Source organism: Carex rostrata, chromosome 24 (assembly GCF_964058835.1).
Source record: "Carex rostrata chromosome 24, lpCarRost1.2, whole genome shotgun sequence".
In the NCBI taxonomy this organism is placed as follows: domain Eukaryota; kingdom Viridiplantae; phylum Streptophyta; class Magnoliopsida; order Poales; family Cyperaceae; genus Carex; species Carex rostrata.
In genome coordinates, this window is record NC_135941.1 from 1378195 (window position 1) to 1402871 (window position 24677).

Sequence of the window (24677 nt, forward strand, 5' to 3'; positions counted from 1 at the left end):
TTTCTAAAAGAGATATCAATTTTTTTATTCAGAATAAATAAAAGTGTAAGTGGAATATTATAAAAACATTCGAAATATAAGATGTTACATGCAGATGGTAGAACCCATCTGACATTCTGAGCACTGACCATATATAAAAGCAGAGAAGTTAATTGGGATGGAGGAGCGTAATTTATGGGAGACGGTAATTTTGATGAACCGGACAGTTTTACCACAGATTGTGTGTGTGTGTATATATATTATATTTTTTTTTATTTCCCAAGATGCCATTTCATACATTAATTCAAAACAGGAGAGGTCCCATTGCCTGTATAGGAAACCGAACATGACAATACACACCAATAGTTATGCATGTTTCAATGAAAAGTAGTGCGTTAATTAATTTGAGATATGCCAAAGCTACTTATCAATATTTAATTAGCTCTGTTTAATTATTATGACAAAAAGAGTAGTATTTGAAAAAAAAAATTGAATAGATAATTGTTTAGAATTAATAACATTATTATGTGTGTTTGACGCTTGAGAACAGTACATTGAATATAATATATATAAAGAATGTTTTTTTTTCCCTTTTCTCTTTTGCCTCTTTTCTAGCATTTTATTCAATAAGTATTTTTTTTTATTTGATAAAAATCTCTTGTTTTGTTTCTTGTTTGAAATAGTGTTAGAAGAGAATTAAAATTGTCCAACAAATTCATATCCAATGTCATATTTGTCATTAATATTGGATGGCATTGTCACTGACAGAAAAAATCAAAATACTCCTAAATTATCAGCTAATAGAAATCCAATAATATCTAATATCAATTGACAACTATAATAACATATTGCAATTTTATGTCAAATGACTCTAGAATTACTATTATTCTACAATTGCAATTTCAAATTTAACTGAATGGGTTATAATAAGAATTATTTGGCTACAAGACACGGAAAGAAATAGTGTTTAAAATTCTGATATTACAAAAAAAATTCATAGTCTAAAATAGCTAGCAAACAGAATGAATATTAACAATCAAATAAACTAACAAAGACCCAGAAATTGGAGATGAGTTTAATATTTAAAAATCCAGCTACCACATTAGATTATTACTATTTTAGGATAAATTGAAATTGGGAGCCAAAATTATGAGAATTTTTAAATTTGCATTGTAATATTTAGCTAATTTTTCTACTACCTTCAAATTTCAAATTATTTTTCCATTATTGACAACTATTTCTACCTGAAGCTTTTCATATATATGTTAAAAACGGGTGCAGATTTTAACAGCGCAAACGCAATACAGTCGATTTTTTTTTCTTTATCCTCAGTGCTATGTGATTAAAAATTACGTTATTAAAATCCGCAGCCGTTACGAACCTCATTAATGTTTTCTAGTTTGGCATTTAAAATAGAATATATGGTCAACATTTAATAAAATTTCTTTGGTATATATGGCACAAAAATAAGTGCATTTAAGACTTTTGAATTTTCTTTTTCAAATATTAGAACACTAATAATAATTAATAAGACAATAAAAAGAATAAAATGCTAAGAGCATTGTCTAAGAGAGAGGAAACCCAAAAGATAACTTGACAGGCCCAAACCCAGACCCAAAACCCACAAAATCAAATAAGTTAAAAACCCTCAAAACATCCAATCCCATTTAATATGATGTTTGCTTAAATGCTTAATAACTTGCATAGCCTCTCTCTCTCTCTCTCTTTCTATAGTACAGCTCAGCTCCCGTAAAAAGAGGGTCTGTACTGTGGAGAGAGAAAAAAAGCCTAAAGACTCAGTCACAGAGATAGAACAGAGAGAGAGAGAGAAAGAGGAACCCAAATCCGAAAGGTGTGGGGGAAAAAGAATCAAACCACACGACTATATCTCTTAGTCTCTTCTTCTTTATTTCATTATCTAACTCAGCTTTCTGTTTCCTTGATCACACTATAAGCAAAAAAATAAATATCATGTTGTATGGTTTTCTCTATACACTGTAACAGTGATATATGATGCTCTATCTCTTCATAACGCCTTCTCCGTTTCTTTTTCAATTTGATATCTTTTCAGTGTCGTTGTCTCACACATACTTCCTCAAAGAAAAAGAGACCCCTCTCTTCTTTCTCTTTTAATACACGCACCTAACCAGGACAAACCCAAGAAACAAGTTACTTTCCCCTCTCTCTCTCTCTCTCTCTCTCTCTCTCTCTCTTCTCTACTTTACTCATCACCTCTTCCTCCCCTCCTCCTCTCCATCTCTTTGAATTATTCACACTTTATTGATCTCTTCATTCATTCCTTATTCTCTACACCTCACTTAAGGAATTAATTTTTTTGGCAAGGAGTAACAAATTTTATCTCTTTATAAATGGAAGCAGCGTCAGCGCCATCGCCGGACCTCTCGCTCCATATCAGCCTACCAAACACCGCACCTTCGTCGCTCTCTGATCCTGCCGCATGTCAAGACCGTGATACATGGCGTCGTCTCGATGGTCGCCCAAAGTCCCATAGCGACAGCTTTATGAACCTCTCCCTTTCTCAACCATCTCCTATCTCTGCCGAGGCCGAGAGCCCTTGGCGGGGCCGTGTTGATCCCGTTTCATCATCACCTTTCACACCTCAATCGGACGGCTGTCGTCCCATCAGAGGCATCCCTATTTATCACACAAACAACACCAGTTCCTCAACCTCTCCTTTCATGCAATCTGACCCTAAAAGTAGCAGCACCACCATGCCTTGTTTCTATGGCCACCAAATTAATAACTCTAACAATTATAGCAATTACCCCTTAACTTGGCCTTCCCCTTCCTCATCTGGCCTAGACCCAGTTTCTATGGGTCCCGCATTTCAGATGCCAGGTGCAAGCTCAGCGTACCACCGGATGTTAATTGGACCAGCAAGGCTTAATGGGTTCTCATCAGAGATGAACCCCTTTAAGGGGTTTAATGGCTACCATCATGCAAGTCAGTTCGGAATCGGGTCGAGATTCGTGTCAAAGCTTCCTGCGAAAAGGAGCATGCGTGCTCCGCGAATGAGATGGACCAGCACACTCCATGCGCGGTTCGTGCATGCAGTCGAGTTATTAGGCGGCCATGAAAGTATGATTCTTTATGTTAATTCAATAATTTTTTAGCATTGGTTTCGTGTAATTGCATAGATAATTAAATGGTATCGATCATTTATATCAGGGGCAACGCCTAAATCAGTACTTGAGTTAATGGATGTGAAGGATCTCACACTGGCACATGTAAAGAGCCATTTACAGGTAAAAATAGAGATTATTTGGTCTTGTAGAGGTGCATTCTTCCATTGTTCTATTTTTTTTAGTTTGTTATTTTTCTCTAGATGGGTTAAGTTTTTCACTTTTTCTCTCTATTTTTCTCCTGGCACAGTTGCCAATGAATGAATGAATGAACGAACGAACGACATGAATGAGTCTGAAAACAGGACTTGATCCAATTAAATAAGGCAGTGCTATTCATAGAAAGAGAGAGAAAAAAAGGAAAGAAGAGAAAAGCAACATCATTATGCAATAATGCCATTATATCAAACCTGGAATAGTACAAAAAAAATTTGAAGATGTGCCATCGATTAGAATATTTATTAGTCAGTCATAGGGGGATTGATCTTTTTAGTATACTAGCAAAAGCTCTCTCTCTCTCTCTCTCTCTCTCAGAAATTTGATTTTCTCTTGCTTTATCTGAACAGATGTATAGAACTGTGAAGAGCACTGACAAGCCTGTATCATCAGGTAATTCTTTGTTCTTTAGTAAATTCTTTTTTGGTACATAGAGATAAATGATTAATCTAATAAATCAATACATATCAAATTACACTAATCATGTTGACATGTCTTTCTATTAGATGGCACTGGAGAAGATGATTTAGGATCCGGTTCAGACCTTAATATAAAGCGGTTAATGGAGCAACGAGCAACTGATAGACCAAGTCCACCAACTGAAACGGATTACTCTCTAACTAACACTTCAACCAGATGGAGCAACTCATCAAGGTACATTGATACATTCATTAAACACCTTCATCATCTTTTCTCTTTCTCTAATCTCTCTCATAGACATGTATTGGTACCAGTCAGTACTACTTTAACTTTTGCATGCCATTGGGCTTTTCCTTGTTTTCTTGCATTGAGAAGTATTCACAGTTTCACACAAATTTTAGCCCATATTTGAAGAAAAGGAGAGAATACCACGCCAGCTTTTCTCTTTTACTGCTTTTGTTTCTCTTCTCTTGTCTGTGAAGAGATTTGCTGTGGGGCTATGAGTCAACCTGTCACAGCCTACAAAAGTTAAATCCATACAAAGTAAAACAGCGTATAAGTACATTATAAAAACATCATAATATTCGTACTGACAAACTTGTGGTTTGAAATTTTGAATTCTTGATAAGTTTTATATATGCCACAGAATAGACCAAAAACCTCTATTTCACCTTGACTTGAACTTGTGTGCTCTCTTTTGGTTTTATTGAAGTAAAAGGACAGTATGTGATATGTTAGTCAGGGATTGTATTTGTCATTTTGCACCACATATGACTCTTCTTGCCATGGCTTTGTTTTCATCTGACATGCTCACAAATATATATCTCTACACAAGCAAGTCTTTTGTTTCCACAAAAAAAAAAACAAGCAAGTCTTTTGTCTCTTTCTACACTTTTTTTTTTTTTTTTAAAGCTTCGCAGAGGGTGCGAGGGGCTCTAACTCTAAATCTCGACCTTTGGGTATCCTATAATTTCACCCACCTTTCTTTTTATTTTGGTTGGAGATTTTTTTTTCCTCTTATTACAATCAGTTTACATATATATTCTCCTCTTAAGTAGTTCTTGCTCAAACCTGAAATTAGACAGGATAATTAATTTCTCTCATTTATTAGAGGTTTAGCAAATGATATATACCACTATATTTTTTTTTAAAAAAACATATATACCACTTTTTTTAAGCTCATAAAAGTTATTGCTTTGTAATTTGTTTCTCTGATTTATAGCACTATATTTAGGAGGAATATATATGTACTTATTATGTTCTACATAATAGATATAAAATCAGAAGTTCTATATAGAAATCCATATTGTAGTGTATTTTAGAATAGCTATTTAATTACTTAAAAACCTTACTGCATGCCTTACAAATAAAAAAAAAACATTTTTAGAAGATATTTAAGTGGTAGGAAGGCTTTATAACAGTTATACATATTGGAAATTCATAAATCAAAATGGTGCGACTTGAGAGGATAGGGGATGGCTTTGGTAGCATATATTAGAAGAGATTGATTTGTTCATATTTCCAATTACTAGTTTCATCGATTAAAACTGTGATAATCTCATTATTATTCCTCTTCTTTCTTTCACTTCTACATTAAGGACCAGTTAGTGTAAAGGTTTCACCATGATAATTTTGTTTTCCAAAGTTTTTTATTTTTTTTTGATAAAATGTTTTTCCAAAGTTTCAAATTACTAATTAAGATGATTTTAACATCTACTTGACAGTTATATTCATTGCTTATTTTATAAAACGGCTAATATTAATTTACACTTTAAAGTAAGAAGTGTGAAGTTCTCAATTATGCAATGAACAATGAAATGCACATAGAGCATCCCTCAAAAGCAAATAAGTGCCTCTGGAGCACTGTTACTTTATTGCAACCTATATATTCTGTATATTTTACAGAATATTTACCACAAATAAGGCATATATATAGAAATGCCTTACATTGAACAGTTAGAAAAGAAATAGAATATCGAAATGTGCAATTCCAAATCAAATCCTTACTGTATATTGCAAAGCTAGATGCATCTGCAACATAGCACATATAATTATATATTGTTAAGCTCTTCATATAGGGATGACATATATACTAGCAACCCCACTTTTTCCCCCTTCTATTTGCATGTGTCTGATAATTTTTTTTTTTTTTTTTGTTAAATCTCAGCAGGGATCCATGGCCACTAGTAAATTCGTGTAACATGGATGCAAATAGACCCCCGGGACTATCTTGTCAAGCTGATCCGGTACGTAATCTTTCTCTTCCTCATACAAAATTTGCACATAACCATTTCATTTTTCTTATATCGATCATACAATTTACCATTCTATTTATTGTTTGTGCAACAGAACAATGAAACATGCAGATTGAATGGCTCGCAAGTGTCTAACCATGAGCTCAACAGCCTCAGCCTTGAGTTCACGCTTGGTAGACCCGACTGGCATGGACCCGACCAGATTGGCTAAGAAAATAGTTCTATGAAAGTCAAGGTCATATGATTTTGTTTCTATAGTTAGTGACTAGTGTGAATGGGAGAAGGAAAAAGAGAGAGCAAAATCTGAGCATGAGAGAACATATATAAAAGAGCAAGTAGTGAACACTACCATGCATGCATGCAAGCATCTCTCTTTATTTTTCTTTGCTTTTGCTCCTTTCTTTTTTCTGTTCTAAAACAACAGCTTATGGAGGTGACTAAAGCTGCATTAGGCATTACTAAATTTTATCATTTGCACATGCAAAGTAGGAAAGAAGAGAAAAGGTTGTGTTATTGTGAAGCAATCTATCTGGAAATATAATATTTTTTTGCTTATTTCCTTTTGCATTCTTCTCTCGTGTGGTGATCTTTATTTTAGTCAGCTTTAATAGATACCTTCTTTTGCCTACATTTCATAGAAAATAATGCAAAAATAATTGTGCTATCATATGTCAGAGGAGTTGGAAAATTACACAGTGTAGCACCTCTATTTAAATTGCTACCAAAAATTGGAAAACTGTGTTGACAATTAGTTACTACTGTAAATGTGAGTGGATTTTTTTTTCTTGACTAGTCTATATCTTGCCCTTATTTGTTTTTTAAAACACGTGCATGTAATATAAATCCGTGCAAAAAGATCATTAATAACTAGATAAAAGAAGAAGAAAAAAACTAGTAACAAAAGATTCCTCAAGGAGAGCGCAGTAAAAAAGAGGCTAAGGACAAATCTATAGTGGGGTTCTTGAAAGAATAATACATAGTAAAATTACAGTAAATGCAAAAGAAAATGTCAATGTACAGCCACTGTGGCAACTCAACAATATATGGCTCTTCTCTATGCTGTACACCTGTCGAGAAAGAGTCCAAATTTTGCACATTTTCTGAATGAATGCTGTCTCAAATCACTACAAAACAAGAAATTGGATAAATGCAACATTAGGGATGAAAAGCACAAAATTTAACACCTGGTAGATTTCTAGCCAACCCCTGGTTAGCACAAATCAGATAGCCAGTTTTTGTAGAAGCAACCAGGAAGAAGAGGATCTATTAATTTAATTAGTATATTTGCATGCATCCAAGTGATGGTACAGTACACCACTTAATTTGCTAAAACATTTGTTTGCTTAACACAAAACTTGTGGAAATATATCGGTAGATCTAGATCTATCTAACACTTGTAAGAATGCTAATTAATTGACAAAAAAAAACATGAAATAATAAAGGCAAGAGCTAGCAATTAATATGTTGTCATTGAAGAAAAATAATGGAACAAAAAGTTTATAATAGTAGTTGAATAGTTAATTAGTTATGTGTTTTGAACTCCCAATTCCCTAATTAATACGTCACTGAAGAACGAATTATTATAGAAGTATACTATTAGTTGAGATCCAACCAAAGTTCTATTGACGTATATATATTCTTAGCAGTTAGCACAATGCTTAAGCATTGGTCAATTTTATATAGCTGGGAGGTACTGGTGCAAGGCCCACATACAGTGCAATAGAGGTACAACGAAAGTTACACATTGACTTTCATTAAACATGAATTTGTAGTGTTCAATTTTGTGGAAGTACTGTGGAGTAATTATCATGTCTTTATATATATATATATATATATATACTAGTATCATACCCGTGCGTTGCAACGGAGACATATTATAAGAAACAAATATATCAATAAAAAATAATAATTACTAAAAATCAAGACACATGTTAATAAAAAATTTATATGATTCTGTATTTTTAATTAACTTTAATTGTGATATCTGATAACAATTTGATGATGTGATGATTCTTTATTTTTAAGTACCAATGATATCAAATAATAGCTCGATTCGAATCTAATATCAAATATCATACAAACAATTCAATATCGACATATAATATGATATCAAAAAACATAAATAAAAAGTGTTATCGTGTGTATGTATATGATATATATATACACACACATATTATAAGAGAAATATATATTCACACACACGTTCCAATTTATATTGTTCTTAATTTGTTTCCAATTTATATTATTCTCCTTCTTTGTTTCCAATTTAGAATATACACACACACACACATTGATATATTCTATATTGAAAATATATTCTAAATTGCTCACACCAATATGTATAGAAACAAAGAAAGAGAAATAAGAAAAAAAATTGATTTCCATTGTGATCCGTATAGAAACGAAGAAGAAGTTAGGAAACAAAGAAATAAGAAAATGGAAGGTGGAGTCTTCTCAATTGAAGAAGAGATATATGGAAACAAATAAATAAGGAAACGGATAAATATATCGCTAAATTTCAAAATTTGTTCAATTTTAATTGTAACGTATCGTGTGGCAGCACATGTAATGAGTATGTTTTTAACTAAATTTAGACTTTTATACATAAAACAGATGCATTTAATCAAAAGAAGACAAATTATGTAATTGGAGGGCTGAGATCAAATCCGAAGTATCATTTTTCAATCGTAGCCGTTGGCGGATCGGACACCCAACGTGCTTAATAATAGAATGGATATATATATATATCTCTCTCTGAAAGGCATTTACATTCAGGATATATATAATCCTACATTATATCTTTTATTTTGCCAAAAATCTCATTGTTATGGTAGCTAGGCGAAAAAAATATTTCCACCTTAATATTTTAGGGTTCAACTCCATATCAAGGCAAATATATACTACACGTCTACACCTCTGACTAGTACAAGAGTGTGTCCCCCAAGTACCTAAGGTACAATTTAAAAAACCGAACGGCCCAGATTAATTCCATCCAAATCAAATTCAATCCGGATCTGTTGTGACTGTAAGAGGTCTGCTTCAAAATTTGTGCCAATCTAAAAGAATGGTCCGGATTTTCTGCTTGCTCCTCAGGTACCTAGGGTGATACGGATTCCTTGAAGACAAAATATCATTGTTAATATATTTACTCGGTAAGAATTAATAAAAAAAGTTCAAATGTTCAACTAAAAGGGGGAGCAATAAAAAGCTAGCCATTAATACAAACAACAAGTGAGTATTTCAGGGATGAAGTAATTAAATTTACCTATCAATTGGTTGAAAGTCTTATAGACCATGCATGCATTTAGCTTATCACTAAACTGTACCTTGAATAATGGACCATGGTACCTTCTAATTAACTACCTTCATCTTCGATTTCAAAATAATAGAATTAAATTGGTGGAACACAGAAAGAGGGAGCAAATAGTAGCGTAGAACGGTGCGCTGTGGTCCCCTGGTCCTGTGAGAAGCAGAAATAAATGGAGAACTTGGAAGAGGTATATCAAAGTTAAGCTTAGGGGAACAATGTGTAGGGATGATCTCAACTAATATCTGGACAACAATTCAGTAGGAGCATTCATTATGTGTGACAGATATACAGAGATCTAGAGAGAGAGAGAGAGAGAGAATTTATAAATGTGAGCCAAAGAAAACATGGGGTCACTGGGAAATGATTTGGCAATCCATTGCGTTATGATTGAGGTGCTTCTCTTCTTTCTTTTCTTTACATTTATTTCTGTGAATTTTGCAAAGTGCCGCCCATATTGTTCACAAAGTTACTAATTAACTAAAAATATTCATTAATAAAGAAATTCATTATATATGAACAATGAAGCAACTAATTAACTGACTATAATTATAATGATATACTTTCATTTTTTAGAAATAGTATCACCAAATATGTATTATTGACAAATAATTATTAAATATTTTACAATAATTTATAAGAAAATTATTATCAACATTATAAATAATAATGTTGATAAGTATTTGTCTTGCATTCAAAGAATCAACTCTATATTAATTGTTAAATGAGTACTAACAACAAGAACCTATACATTTGCTCCAACAAATGAAATAGTTTTTTTTTTTTTTTTTTTTTCAACAATACCTTTAGATTGCTCAAAGAAGACTCTTTCATCAACAACATCATTCAAGAATTCTAACTTGACATCTAGTTGGTAGAACTTCTGAACTATTATATGCTGTAATATAAACTTACAATTGATTGAACTATTTGCACCTCACTTAATTGTGTACACTCATTTGACAATAAATTATTTTTTTGTTCGTCAGAAGCGTGACTAGCTCCCGTATGCTATTGATCAATGGCCCAAATTAGTGAAGTAAAAATGACACATTATGTCGGGTCCGTCATGAAACGACACAGCACCTAAGAGGCATGCACGTCATGGCATGAGTCTCTATCACGTGGTGCGACTCGTGTATCGTGTGACAAATTGTTTTGAGTGATGTACTTCTTTCCGTGAAGATGGCACGACGCATCACGTCAGGCGAATCGACTTTGATGTACACATCATGTACCATCATAATTTTGTTATTATATTTTTCTTCAATCAATAATTCGATATCTGGACAAATAAAGTAAAATCACCATTTTGACGCGTCACGTCGCACACATACTAGGCTCATAACGTCACGTATGTATGTATTTAGAACACTAAACCCAAATCATTTCTTGAAGCAGTCCTCCTGTTTGTCCTTACAAAAATCTTTAAAACGAAGGGGCTCGATGTCGGCATAGAGACAAGAGACTGGTTTTATCGATATCAATTTAGTGGGTTATCTCATATAATTTATCAAGACTTCAGGTTTGTCTGTATTAAATTTCACGCTACTGTTGTATAACGATGATGATCCAGAGGTTTGTGTGCCGGGCTGCTCTTCTATGGGTTCTCTAGTACTAATAGTCTTGTACCTTCTTGTCAGCATCATTTTCAACACATGCTTATTCTTTACATCCGTTGAATATGAAATTAATAATATTATCAGACTTCAGTTGCGAATATATATATAACCGATGAAGATGCATTCGTTAGATATCAGTTGAAAAATATATGATCGACTTCTCACCATTTTACAATTCTTGAGAGTCATACTTGGCATGCTCTTTCTTGGACATCAGTTGAAAAGATAGGTTGTGTATACTGTATACTACAGCCTCCACCAGCCCTCCACCCAAAAACACTTGGCATGCATGTTTTATTTCTTTTGAGCATTGTCCGAACCATGTCTATTAATTGTGGAACAGCTCTGTGAGTACAAATTGAGCCTGCCAAATACTACTAAGGTTTCGCGCTGTGGAGCAACAACGAACAGTCACACCAAGTGCTCCAGGCTTTATAATGTGATGTACAACCTAAGAGACGTACTGATAAGTTCTGATAAACAATGTCTGATGAATGATTGAAAGTTTGAAATGGGGAGCACTCGCACGCCATATCTCAGCCCTGGTTCCCCTCTTTCGTGTCGATCTGCTACAACTCCAACAGCAACTGAGAGAGCATATTGTTCAAGTCTGTAACTGTAATTATCTATTGGGTGATTTGGAAGTGAGGAATATCTTCAATTAGCTCACGAGAAAAGTTCGATGCAATTTTGCTGATTCTGTTGGACCTCTGTGCAAAATGCCAGTAACATGCATAATTGAATAGAGAAGCAAGAGAGAGCTCTAAACAGGGAACTATGGCGGTACAGGAGATATGGGTTTTGCAGCATGTAATTGAATTCTGTTAGACCCATCATGCGATTCTAGAAAATTAAACAGGAAATTAAACTAGAAAGGAGTACAGACCAATTAAGTTACAAGGCTTCGTTTTTTTTATTTTAAAACCTATCATAAGATACTTCTAAAATATGCAAGCATCTCCTAAATAAACAAATTACTAGAATATTTTAAGATATAAATACATACATACATCTCCTAAATATTTAAATTGAAATATTCTAGAATATATATAGAATGGAATACTATTTTACAATAGTTAGTATATATATTCACCATATATAATTGTACACAAGTAGTTATGAAGGTGCTGCAATTAAACTTCAACAGGCCATAATCCAAATAAAAAATGTATTAAATATTAGATTAGATGCATGGAATCAATGAGAATTTTCTGGCGGATATATATTAATTACAGGCTATTCAATTTACCCAGATTCAATATATAATATCAAAATATAAATCCTGTTAAGAAACAAATCCAAAAGAAGACAAAGATATATAGGATCCGCCAATTCTTGAACTTTGTATTCTGGATCTATATTAGGGATTCTCTGTATACTCTTTTAAGAAATCAATACTGCATGCAATGAGAGATATCAGTATATATATAATTCTATATATTGCGGGTTTCATACCAAGTCATTTATAGCTTTACAGTTATATATATAAATGTACATCGTAGTCAAGATCTAGACAAGAGAAAAAACAAAAACTGTTTGGTTTGTCTCTCTCGGGAAGAATACTGTTAAGTGTCTCTATCCAGCGTGGCTAATATATGTTCAGTATATATATTCGGGAATATATGAAATAAATGGGGACCTCTACAGTCTAAATAGTTAGTGAAAGCGACGAGAGAGAGGAGGGAGAAAGAGAGAGAGAAGGCGAGAGCATTATTGCATGTGTGCATGGTGAGGCATCTCCAACTGTTGGTGCAAGAGGGGTACAACAAAATGACTACACAAAGGTGTGGTTGCTTTAATGCCTACCTAGTTGCATGTATAGGTTAAAGGCTGTATAAATGAGGGGGGGATTTGTGAGTTTTTCCCCTCTAAAATTCATAATATTATATTTGGAGCATTTCCATTCCAAAAAACTTATTAGAGCATTTTCTTCTCAGAAACTCATTAGAAATTAAAATAGTGGGAAGAGAGAGAAAGGACAATTCTGACAACGAATGAGATTAATTCTTTTGTCCAGCGTGGCTTTAGAAATCAATTTCTTATTGAGAAATTTTTCAGAATAATTGCTAAATAAGCAATTGGTTCACATCTCTGAAATTGAATTAGAAACTGTCACGTTATATTAGAAACTGGGATAATTTCTGAGATGGAGATGCTCTTACGTTTCTAAATTTCAAAAACTCACAAATTTATCCAATTTAAGTATTCACTTCTTTTTATTAAAAATCATTATATATAAAGTACCCATTTTAACATTTATTAAAAAAAAGTAAAGTATATGTATCTTAAATTTCTAATTAATCAGTTTTGAGAACAAATATTTTTTTTTTCCTTGTGATGAATACACAATTATATGTCTAAATGCCAATAAACCAATATTTGTCCACGATAATTGATACGTTAGAAGACGGAACATTTTTCAGACACGTATTACATATTATTTTATTTTTAATATAGGATAAATTTGTTATTTTATAAATTTAAAATGAGTTTCAATAAAAAAAAAAGTCAATAAATTAGGTAAATTTGTGAGTTTTTGAAATTTAGAAGGATAAATATGATATTATGAATTTTAGGGGTACGTATACATGAAATTCATCCATAAAAAGAGAAATTACTAAAGTAACTAAAGTTGAATATATATTAGGACCACATGTGTGTTAGATAGAAAGAGAAGAAAGGAATTTTTATTTCAAAGGTATATATTGGCTGATGAAGACTGAAGCCTTTGACAGCAGTACTGTTTAATTTTTCTCTAGATGATGTGTTTGTTCATGATTTGTGCGTGTCTCTGAGGGTCAAATGCATGTATTTGACTGGGTATATGTTCTCCTTTCATTAATGAAAGTCATAAATAAATTCAATTATGCATCACTGAGATCTTTAGCAGTAGTTACAAAATGACATGAAGTTTCTGTCATTTAATATTATTATATACAAAGAGAACAATCTATCATCATATTAAAAGAGTGGCATTTAATTTATTTCAAATAATAAAAAATAAAACATTTTCTTTGGGCTTGTTTTTAATAGAAAAAAGTAATTGAATGTCATTGTGTGAGGCATTAATATTCTAGTTGAAAATTTGATATTTTAATTTTATAAATATTACTTTAGAAAAAAATACATTTGAAAATTAATTAGTGAAATTAAAAGGTTTAAATAAATTATTTATCTTTCTTTTGCTATAATATTAATATATCGTCATTGTAAGATAAACTGAATTATTTTTCAATAAAATAATTGGAGTCATCCCTAAAAAAATATTTTTTATTTAATTTTTTTTAGTAGCAAAATATTTTTCATTGCAAAAGACAATAAGAAATTAATTCCTTTAATAAGTAGGCATTAATTATTACAGGATTAATGTAGAGAATTTGGTTGCAATATTGCAATCAAATGCTTTACATTCCTGTACACATTAATTCCTCTGCCCCTTTCTTTTCTGAAATTTTTATTTTTAAAATTCTAAATTCATGATATCTTGTTCCACATAAACGGAGTCCAAAAACATATACTCATTAAGAAATCACTTCATAAAACAGTCCATCAATTAATTATGGCCGGTCAAAATTGACATGCTATTAATTAAGTCAAACTAGGAGTGCGGCCGTATATGCTTATGCAGTGGTCTTTTGCATACAAAATTTTATGCAGTCAAGTTCATGCGGTACCTTTGTATATACGGACACACCTGAAAAAACCCTAAAAACTATTTTGCAATGGAGGAAATTAGAATCTATATCCTTTATAGTACGGTAAATAGCACAAACTACTAGACTAAACAAGTCTTTAGATATAAATTAGTTTTATTTTATCTATATTTATTTAAAAAAACATAGTAAAACTGCATATGTACTTCCGCATACAAATTTGTATATGCGGCCGCATGCCGCATATGCAGTATCCAGTAGCCTTCCACATGCATGAACAAAACCGCATTTTAAAACACTGAGTTATCATGCAATAAAAATAATTTATTTTTTAATTGCTGAGTTTAAATTCTTTGCAGTACTTCAGTTTAAAACTGTATCATCTGCAGTACTCCAGATTGTTTATGACCCAAAAAAAAATTAAATTGTTTGCCTCCCTGGGGACAAGAAAACAATACCTTTTATTATTGTAGGGATATATACAATGCATGGCAAGAAATTCATCGTTTTAATAGTACCTTGGACCACTTCCTTATCATCTCTTTCTATTAGAAAAGTATGATTCCTTTCCGCTGTTAATTATTCAATCACCCCTTGAATAAATAGGAATATTAAAAGCAGGGCGGAATCAGAAAATTGACATAAGGGGACTGAATACACAAGTGTTTTGTAATTTCATTTTATTATGAGAGTTCACATCCGGAATTATCATTGGGGGTAAGAAAATAGCAAATCGGATATAAGATACAAAAAAAATAATGTTCTTTTATAATTTCCAATGTTCTGACTTTTAATTTCCAATTAGAATTCAAGAAATTTATCATAATTTAATCCTAAATTTAATATTAGTTATAGGCAAAGAATCAAAATTTAAGAGAGGGCAAATAAAATTTCAAGAGAGTCGAAGTCAGTCTGAACGTATAAATTTCTATAAAATTTTAAAATCTAGGAGGGCCTCACTTGGCCTAAACTAGGTCCACCTCTGTTCATAATATATTCATTGCAAAAATAAAAAAAATTGAAGGATAATCTGAAAATATTAAAGTTATAGTAGTGCTTAGCATTTATCTACAATAGTTGTTAGCCGTCTAATTTGAATTAATTCATTGGTTCAATTAATTCAGACTTTAATTTTATGGATGGACCAGTAGATTAAAAGTTTTTTTCTTTTCTTTTCAGTTTAGATAGGTCCCCAAAATACCAATCTTGTGGGTACTTGCACAGGAAAACTAAATCATCTTGGAGGGTCTATAATCAACGTCTAGTACGGGCTCTCTTATTATTTTTATTTTTTTTATTGTTATATACCAAGTAGTACTATTCGAAAGAAGTCGACAACTCATTACATGCACTATGACACTATTTCAACACATGTTTACAAAAATAGTATTACACCGCCTATTTATTAATTCAAGCAATTTTTTAATTACAAGCTCTGCTTAATTAGTGACCCTCTTCTCCACGCTGTTATATATATCTAGCCTGTCAAAAATAGAGTCATAGTCAGGATAATTAGTAGGATGTGACAAAAAATTTGTGTAGACATAATTTTGTAGTTTTTTTAATATTAAGTGTATTTTAATAAAAAAAATTAGAAAGACAAATACAACTACCTACAATTCTCAAGTCTTTTGTCATTATAATTGTCTACATTGAATAGCAGAGTCATGTAATTAAGAAAATTTTAATTTTTTTTTACTTGTGTTTTATTTTTATATTATTTAAAGTAAAATATTATGGATAGTATCAAATGATTCTCATATGTTGCATTAAAAATTTCATATAATTAATCTCCATTCAATTTTGACTTTCATATATTAGTTTAAACGTCCGGTTCCCCATGCATCTATCTACACCTATATCAAAATCAAAATAATTTTATTACAAGGATCCCTCCGGAACTTATTAGATTTATCAATGTGATTTATAACATTGATAGAAAAATACATATTTTGTCGCATCAAGACAACGCTACTATAGTTGTCGAGTTACAATATTACAACATCTAGACATCCATGGGCCAGTTCTTAGATCTTGAGCCATCTTTTAAATGTTTCTATTTCCTATATATAAGCTAATACTCACCAGTATTATTACTGTCATAATTTCCAGCCATATATCACTTTTTTTTTTCTTTTTTTTTTTTGATAATAGTGACATTAATGCCACCTGTTTCAATAGAAACCAATAGTCATACAATATAGAGTTCCATTTGCAAAAAATAAAGACCAAACTTTAGTCTAAAGATCATTCCAACTGTGAAGCAGTCAAATGATATCTAAAGCACCACTAGTACTGACTAAAGGATTACAGCAGAAATAGTGCCACGGCACATTAAGAAGCAAAACATTAGAATTCAGTTTTGAGGTTTTCGAAGGACTAAAACATCTAAATTGCAGCAGGAGAGTTTGTAAGAGAAGAACTATCATGAGTATTAGGATCAGGGGTGCCAGTAGAGAAGAAAGCGGCATCAGTGGCATCCATGTCAGCACGGTCCCTGAGATACTCAGAGAGGTCTGACCCCTCTAAACCATGACAAGGATCGTCCTCGGAATCCCAATTGCTGCTGACTTCCTGAGATGTATCGGTCTCCGAGAGGGTTATAGCCATACCTGCCTGGGACAAATTAGAGACATCCATGGGTAAAATTAAACTAAGTTTAAAAAAAGATTCATCTAAGTTTGATTTGCACCAGTATGTTGTTAGAGCTGTAATTTTCAAACCAATAGAGGATACAGATGGAATTGTGGCATTATTGAAACATACATTATTTCTAGTTAGCCAAATAACCCAAATCGTGGCTGCTCTAATTAATTCAAGTAAAAAGCTAGCCTTTAATGGGATCCAAGCATCTAATAACCAAAGATCATCTAATTGGTCACAATTGAAAGAGAAATTATTATGGTTTGCTATCCATTGCCATATGCTAGATATCAAGGAGCATTTTACAAAAAGATGGTCTATTGATTCTGGTTCACTACAAAAATAGCAAGTTTGGTCACCTATCCATCCTTTTTTAGTCAAGTTGTCCTTGGTAAGAATTTTGCCCCCTCTTACTAACCACATAAAAATTTTGATCTTAAGAGGTATTTTTGTTTTCCATAAGGTTGTATAGGTGGTGTTTTTGATGCAGCCATATATCACATAACCACAATATATATAACATAATCAAAAGAGGAAGGATCACTTAATAAGTCCTTATTTTGACAATCTTTAATTAAACATAAAGTTTAAATTCAACATATAGGATCTATAATATGTACATATTATGTCTATAAGAAATAATGTAATTTGATGTTTGTTTCATTATACATCAAGTTATAACTTGCTTGAGTCTCAACGGTTCAAAATTAATTATGCATGAAATTTGATTGCTAGACCATCTATATATGAAATAACATGCTTAATTTTTAATTTTTGTTAAAATTGTCAAGATAATCTTCTTCTTTTTTTTGTGTAATAAAAATTACATCTGTGCGTCAATTACAAATCTTAGGCTTTTGTCTGTATAGAATCTTCTTAGTATTATAAATGGGCCGGATTAAAAGGCCTTTTTAGTTAATCAAATCCTCATCAGTGCTGCTTCCACTAGATTAAGCCCATAGAAAGCTATGCTCGTTGACTAGAAATTTTCCAAAATGGGCTGGCTTAAATGGCCTTTTTAGTTTTTCACATTATCTCGGGTCAAAGACTCGCCATCATAGGCCTGTAAGCCAGTCCCAACCAACCATTGATAATTTAAGAGCAAATCAATTGGCCCATTTGTTGGTTTCCAGGATTCAGATATTATTCTCCGTCGTTGCGTCAGCGTCACCCAAACGGTCCCTGTCAGATTATGCGACGGTACAATGAACGGAGGACCCAATCCCGTCCGATGTCCAAATTAAGCTGTCCGATTTGCACTGAGATTCATGTGCTCTTGAAACGAACGAAACATAATGCTGATCGGACGGCTCTAAACGGACGTCGGACCGAATTTTGTATTATGCTCATCGTACGGCATCGCACTGCAGCAAGGGTCTCCTGCATAGTCATGCCGACATGGACTCCCATGACTCAAGACTTAGGGACACGTGTCACCTCTCTATTTACGAACAATTAATCCAACTTTCTCAATTTAATCCACTCTCCTCCTCTCCTATCTGTGCTTTTCATTTTTGACTCTCCGATTCTTCACTGGAAGTCTGGACCAATCAATGTCGACCGAATTTGTAGAAGAAGAAGACCTCCAAACGAAGATGTCGAACGGCGTGGTGGGTCCGGACGATCCTGACCGTTCGATCGAGGTCGACGGCCCCGTTGTGTCCCCTGACACACTCCCATCGGTGTTTCGGAGCTTCTTCGACGGTGTGGTGTATTCCGACGGCGCGTCGAAGCCGTTGATCAGGCGGGTCAGGGATGCCACCTCAGCGCACGTGCCTAGGCTTCCAGATGCTTCGAGAAACTCCGCAAAGGATCTTGTTGCTTGGACTCGCAGCGGCAGTCCTTTGCGTGCGCTCTTTGTTATATCAGTTAGTTCTGAACCACTTTGCTAACATTATTTTTGTTACTTATCTAAGAATTTCTTGGAATTTATTCAATTGCTTCAATATAGTTTTCAATATCAATAGAACTTAGTTCATATTCAAATTACTGAACTACAATCATTGGTTTCCTGTAATTTACATGTATAATTGAAAATATGAATGATTGGAGCTTAAATTTGGGTCTTTTTTTGTATTAATGAAACATTTTGTTTTAAATATCAGGTTGGGTCAATTGCTCTGGTTTCTCTGACGGGGGTTCTGGTGTTCATGTTATTCCTTGCCGCAACGACTGTGAATGCAGTGGTGATATCTCTTCTGATGTCAATGGCAGCTGTCGGAGGATTTCTGGCCATTTTTTTCGCGTTATTAACTGCTATTTATATCGGTGCTTTATCTGTTGCTGTCTTCACCATCTCTGCTGTAACCATTTCTACAATTTTTACTCTCATGGTCGTCACTGGTATGTTTCTTCTCTGCTTTCTTAGTTTTTAAATGTGTCTGTGGAGATGATATGGAGGGGTTATTTTAGATTGTGAATGAATTTCAAGATAAAACAAAGATTGTTGTTGGTAATTAGTGCTGGATCTACTTTGTACCAGTGACCTCATTGCAGTGTTTAATGGCGAGGTTTAATGGTATGGGCTTAAAAACAGTTAGTTTACTAACAACTTGGTCAATTTGAGTATTACAGAATTCGAATTTCTCAAAATCTTTCTTTTTCTTATTTATATTTCTAATCTATTTATTAGAGAGGTGCCTTTTCTCCTGGCCATAGACCATAGCTTTTATCAGATTACCAAATTAGTAAATTGAAATCTAAATATTCAAACTATTGCTGGGTAAAAAGGAGATATCCATGAACCTTAACAGTCATTTTATAAAGAAAACCATAGCAACACTTCTTATCTATTTGAAGAAGACTCTATTTAAATAATTGGAAGACCCTTTTTTCTTTTATTTTTAATTTTTTTTGTCATTATTTGGCTCGGTCCAGTCTGCACATTCAGTTTTGTTCGCACCCGTATAATTAAAGTAGGCCTGTCAAGTCTGTGCTGGTATTACATGTTGGTTTGGCTAGATAATCTAATCATAAATAGGCATGTGCTACCACAATTCAAGTCCGTCCCTTATAAGATAATTTTTTTTCTTAGAGTTCACTATACTGTGTGACGTCACACTTTGTTCACTAAACTTTCTTTTCTCTGCCTCAAATCCTTGAACTTTTGTATTTGACCGAGTCATCTCAATGCTATCATGTTTTTATTTAAAAAAAAAATTTGTCATCGTGGACAACTTGTTTGCTGACTTGGAGGCCAATATCCTACACTGTGCTCCAGAAATTTTAAGAGATGGGGAGGGGAAGGGAGGGGAGCCGTGTTAAGAGTTAAGCTCCTCTACAACTCTGATGTGGGGTTACAAAATTTGAATAGTTTGTATATAGAGTTCACCTCCTATCCCTTCCCCTTCCCTCCTCTCCCGCTCAAAATTTATTGTTCTGGAGCAACTAAACAACGGCCGGTCAGGTCCGGTCACCCTTCCCCTCCCCTCTATCCTCCTCTATCCTCTTCTGGAGCACACCCTCAAGGGTTTTTCTGTGAAAGGTGACAGAATGACTTGATTGGAATAAATCAATCACCCCAGTGAGAAAAACCAAAGAGTATAGAACCAACTTGTGCTGGGGACCAATTTTATTGCACTTTATGAAATTCATCTTTGTTTTTCTTTAATATGTATTTGGAAATTTCCTGAAAAAATATGTGTGAATTTTCTAGGTTGGATTGGGTTCTTTTGGTTGGCATGGACTGCTGCGAAAAAAAGCATACTCCTCACAAAACAATCTATCGAAGTCTCATGTTCTACCATCTCAGCATATTCGGCTTCAAGGCAACACCGGGATTAATAATCACCACATGTTATTTACCCAGTGCTTACATCATATAAAGCTTTAACTTTTGTATAAATATGTTTTTCTTTGCCAGAGTATTTGCTTTGTTATGTTAATCTGGCAATGTTGTTCTGGATTTAGAAAGCTGTGAAATGTTGATTTGCTGAGGCATGGTTTTTTGCATTTGGTTTGGAAGTATGGTCTTTTTGTAAACAGCGTAGCATGCTATAATTAATGTTATAATTTGTATTATGGCTTCAAAAAGTTTTCTCTAATTAATGTTAGATATATTTCATTGCTTTTGCATCTGCCTAAAAAGTGTCGGAAAAAACGGCCTAGTAGCGGGCTAGTCGGGTTCCATGGGTACATGGTAATGTGAATTGTAAAGGGAATGTGTGGATTTGAATGCTAACTGAACCACAAAACATGATTATTGACTGCCTAATCCGACTAATTATTTAATAATTTCAATTAAATAACTTGGCAAATTGCCTAGTGTTATATGTTTGGGTTATGAATTTTTAACCTAATTCAACTAATGATCTTTGACATTAATTGTCTTGTTGGAAAGGATCAAAATGTCCGTTTTTTACAGAGTGATTATTGGATGAGTGTTTATATAATAATCACATTTTTGCTGAAAAAATAATTTGAGTTATCGACCACATCATAATAAATTAATTACATACCATCTTATACAACAATGAATAATGCAATTAAATGTTACTGCTCTTTTGACATTGGGCTACTTTGACCCAAATACAAGAGGCCCGTATTAGTCTATAAGTACCAATTTTTTGATCTGTAAAGACTATATTCTCAGAAGGCAATCATGTCCAAACGTATTGACGAAATATGGAGCATCGGATTCATGAATTCGCATCCTCTGAGATACCTCATATTTTGCGTGACTTTTTAGAAAATAATAACCGTCCAAATACGTTATGCACGAATCTCAAAGCTCAAATAATGCAGGCCCTGCGCTATCCACGAGTAGGCACCGGACACGATACGCACTCCGGATTCATGTGCTCAGCAGATCTACAGCTGAAATTGTTTTATAAGATTTTAGTATGACAGATCGTTTGTGACAATCAAAACAATAAATGCGTGTGATGTGTGAATATAATGATGCAATGAAAGGTGGCATATTGATATTGTACAACAGCAAGATCAACTAACGTGCATATTAAAATTATGATCATCCAAAAATAAATTTTGGTATTACAAATTTATTCCTCCAAATATCATCTTTTTGTCTGTAGTATATTACAAATTTTCTAGAAGGCAATTAATCTTTGTCAGTCTTATATCTTATGTAATACAACAAATTCAAATCATGATATGATTTTTGGAATAGTTTTTTCCTTTCTAAAATCATTCAAAATATATGTAGTAATGTAGATACACAACTATTCATTGTGCTTTTTCTTTTCCACAACAAATTTTATCGTTTATCTGAAAAGAATGTCCCACAATAAATTTTACATTTATATCAGTACATTCAGGCGAAATATGTTGTTATTAGTACTCTCAATTAAAAAGTACCGACAGTACTTTCAATCGAACACTTTTTTTAACAGCTTAAAAAAACTTTGAATTCTGATTTAATCTTTACTAGACTCTGTGCATAATTAGAACAACCTTTTTTTTTTGTGCATTCGCGAATAAAATCATGTGCGATTAGACTAGTAGAAACTTCTTTACTGAAAAGAGAAAGCCTCAACTAGAAAATTTAAAAGGAAAACAGAAAAGAAGATCAAACCAACATGCATTTCGATTGCAAATAATAAAGATCAACACCACATCCACCACAACTTCGCATGATCTGGAACCGCCTTGATCAGATGACCACCAACTTTGAGAAGCAATTGGCAGCCATTAACACTCGTTTGGATGGCATGGAAGCCAAAATCAAGGTTATTGACAAGGAAGCAGATCACCTGCCTCCCGGGGTGTAGGAAAATTCTGCCCCCTCAGTCACTGCGGGGTGGGGCCGGAGTGGGGCTGGGTTTAGAGTTTGAGTTTAGAGTTTAGGGTTTAGGATTTAGGGGGCCCACCCAACAGTGACTCGGGGGCAGAAAATTCCTGCCCCAGGGGAGCAGACGATTCAATCCCTATTGACAAGCGCACTTTAGACACCAAATGGAAGGCTCAAGCAAACTACAACTGGTACAACCACGTGGGCTGAAGCGCACTTCAGTCGCACCAAGTAGAGGTAGATCTTAATATACTAGAAAGGTAACTAAGTCACTCCTATAATTTTAAAATTTTAATTATTTTCATTGAAATTTAACTAGTATTTTTTTTTAGAAGTTTCTATATTATCTAGCTCCTCTCAATAATAAACAAATATGTATTAGTAGTATAGTGGTTAGAGCTCTATTTTGTCAAAATTAGAAGGTTAATAAATTAATTTTAGTACATTCATTTTTTGAACATTTTTTGACCGCTTGACTTTATACTAAATTAATTCGAATATTTAAAATTTTCACATGTAGACTCATCACTCGTAAAGTAAGCGGGTTTCAACGGTTCGGATTCGTCATTTGAAATATATTTGATGGATTTTGGAGTTAAGCTTACCAAATACTTTGGTGAGCTTAAGAACTCCCTAGTTCTACTCGTATATATATATATATATATTTTAGATTTTGAGGTACTCAAAGAGTAGCTAGTTCATATTGTCGTTATTAAAACGGCACTAACAGTGAGAACTAAACTTGTTGACCTGAAGTAAGTAGCCCATATTATTACAAACCTAACAGTGGGATTAATTAAATATTAGCATCAAATACTGCTCAGCGAAGGGACCGCTGTTCCCTGTTCGACTGAGACTGCAGCGACTTGTACAGCGAGTCACCTCACACTATCACAGAAGCATCAATTCCTAGCTCACTGTCTCACATAGCTAAGGTTGCACAAAAAGCTCGTAGTTCGTGATTTGATCGAGTTTGATTCAGAAAAAAATTCCGTTCGAAATGAATCAAATCAGCTCGGTTCTTAAATTAATCAAACCTAGTTCGGTTCGAAATGTGACTGAACTATTGATTCAGACCATCATACTCTAGACCGGATCAATAGTTTGATTTTTGTATTTTTAAGAAAATTCATGACAAATATTTTTTTTAGTTCTAGAATAAAATTGTATCAACTTCTCTCACTTCACGTGGCATCGAAACCTTGAATAATTAAATACAATAAATATAGGGTGCTAAAACTCAGAGCAAAGAAATGACTTCATAAGTTGTCCCAACAAACCACGTCAAGAGCAAGCCCACAAACACAGGCATTTAGTTGCATGGTACCAAATAATTGGGCCCAAAATAAGGTTCTCACCAGACTTTGCCTCTTAGTATTACAGCTATGGAACTGGAGCCCACAAATGAACAACACTATGCATACACGCATGATACATTACATTATAATTTATAACATTAAGCTTTCAGACAAGGACAGGTTCGTCTTGTCAGAGCAGCTTCTTGTCAATGAACTAATGAATCGACAATTTTTTCAAAAAGAAATGAAAGTATTTTAGAAGAACAAGGTACAAGTAATTTTGGGTTGTTTGGCGGTTTGAATTTCTTTCCAAATAAAATGAAAGAATAAATCTTCCAAAAAATGTTATCAAACAGAAACGAAATAGAATGACAGATGAATAATAAATTGTT

General features: G+C 33.4%; 2 protein-coding genes across 3 annotated transcripts; both read left to right on the top strand.

Annotated features, from left to right (window-relative positions):
• Positions 1–2021: 2021 nt before the first annotated feature.
• On the top strand, positions 2022–6490 carry LOC144575815 (putative transcription factor RL9). Of its 2 annotated transcripts, none has more exons than XM_078326060.1 (6): positions 2022–3078; positions 3169–3245; positions 3689–3731; positions 3845–3992; positions 5926–6004; positions 6108–6490. In XM_078326060.1, exons 1-6 carry the CDS (start codon positions 2349–2351, stop codon positions 6222–6224), a joined length of 1194 nt encoding a protein of 397 aa, XP_078182186.1. In that variant the 5' UTR covers positions 2022–2348; the 3' UTR covers positions 6225–6490. The 2 variants fall into 2 exon arrangements, with proteins under 2 accessions (XP_078182186.1, XP_078182187.1); XM_078326061.1 differs by having other exon boundaries at positions 2038–3078; positions 5929–6004.
• Positions 6491–18719: 12229 nt separating this feature from the next.
• LOC144575685 (uncharacterized) lies at positions 18720–21270 on the top strand. The gene is made up of 3 exons (XM_078325918.1): positions 18720–19106; positions 19344–19581; positions 20894–21270. The coding sequence occupies exons 1-3, from the start codon at positions 18792–18794 to the stop codon at positions 21019–21021; spliced, it is 681 nt and encodes a 226-aa protein (XP_078182044.1). The 5' UTR covers positions 18720–18791; the 3' UTR covers positions 21022–21270.
• Positions 21271–24677: the final 3407 nt, after the last annotated feature.

Coding starts and splice junctions, on each gene's coding strand:
- LOC144575815 (XM_078326060.1), top strand. CDS start 2,349: ATGGAAGCAGCGTCAGCGCCATCGCCGGACCTCTCGCTCCATATCAGC. Junction 3,246..3,688: donor ATGTAAAGAGCCATTTACAG/GTAAAAATAGAG, acceptor TTATCTGAACAG/ATGTATAGAACTGTGAAGAG. Junction 3,732..3,844: donor TGACAAGCCTGTATCATCAG/GTAATTCTTTGT, acceptor TCTTTCTATTAG/ATGGCACTGGAGAAGATGAT.
- LOC144575685 (XM_078325918.1), top strand. CDS start 18,792: ATGTCGACCGAATTTGTAGAAGAAGAAGACCTCCAAACGAAGATGTCG. Junction 19,107..19,343: donor GTGCGCTCTTTGTTATATCA/GTTAGTTCTGAA, acceptor TTTAAATATCAG/GTTGGGTCAATTGCTCTGGT. Junction 19,582..20,893: donor TACTCTCATGGTCGTCACTG/GTATGTTTCTTC, acceptor TGAATTTTCTAG/GTTGGATTGGGTTCTTTTGG.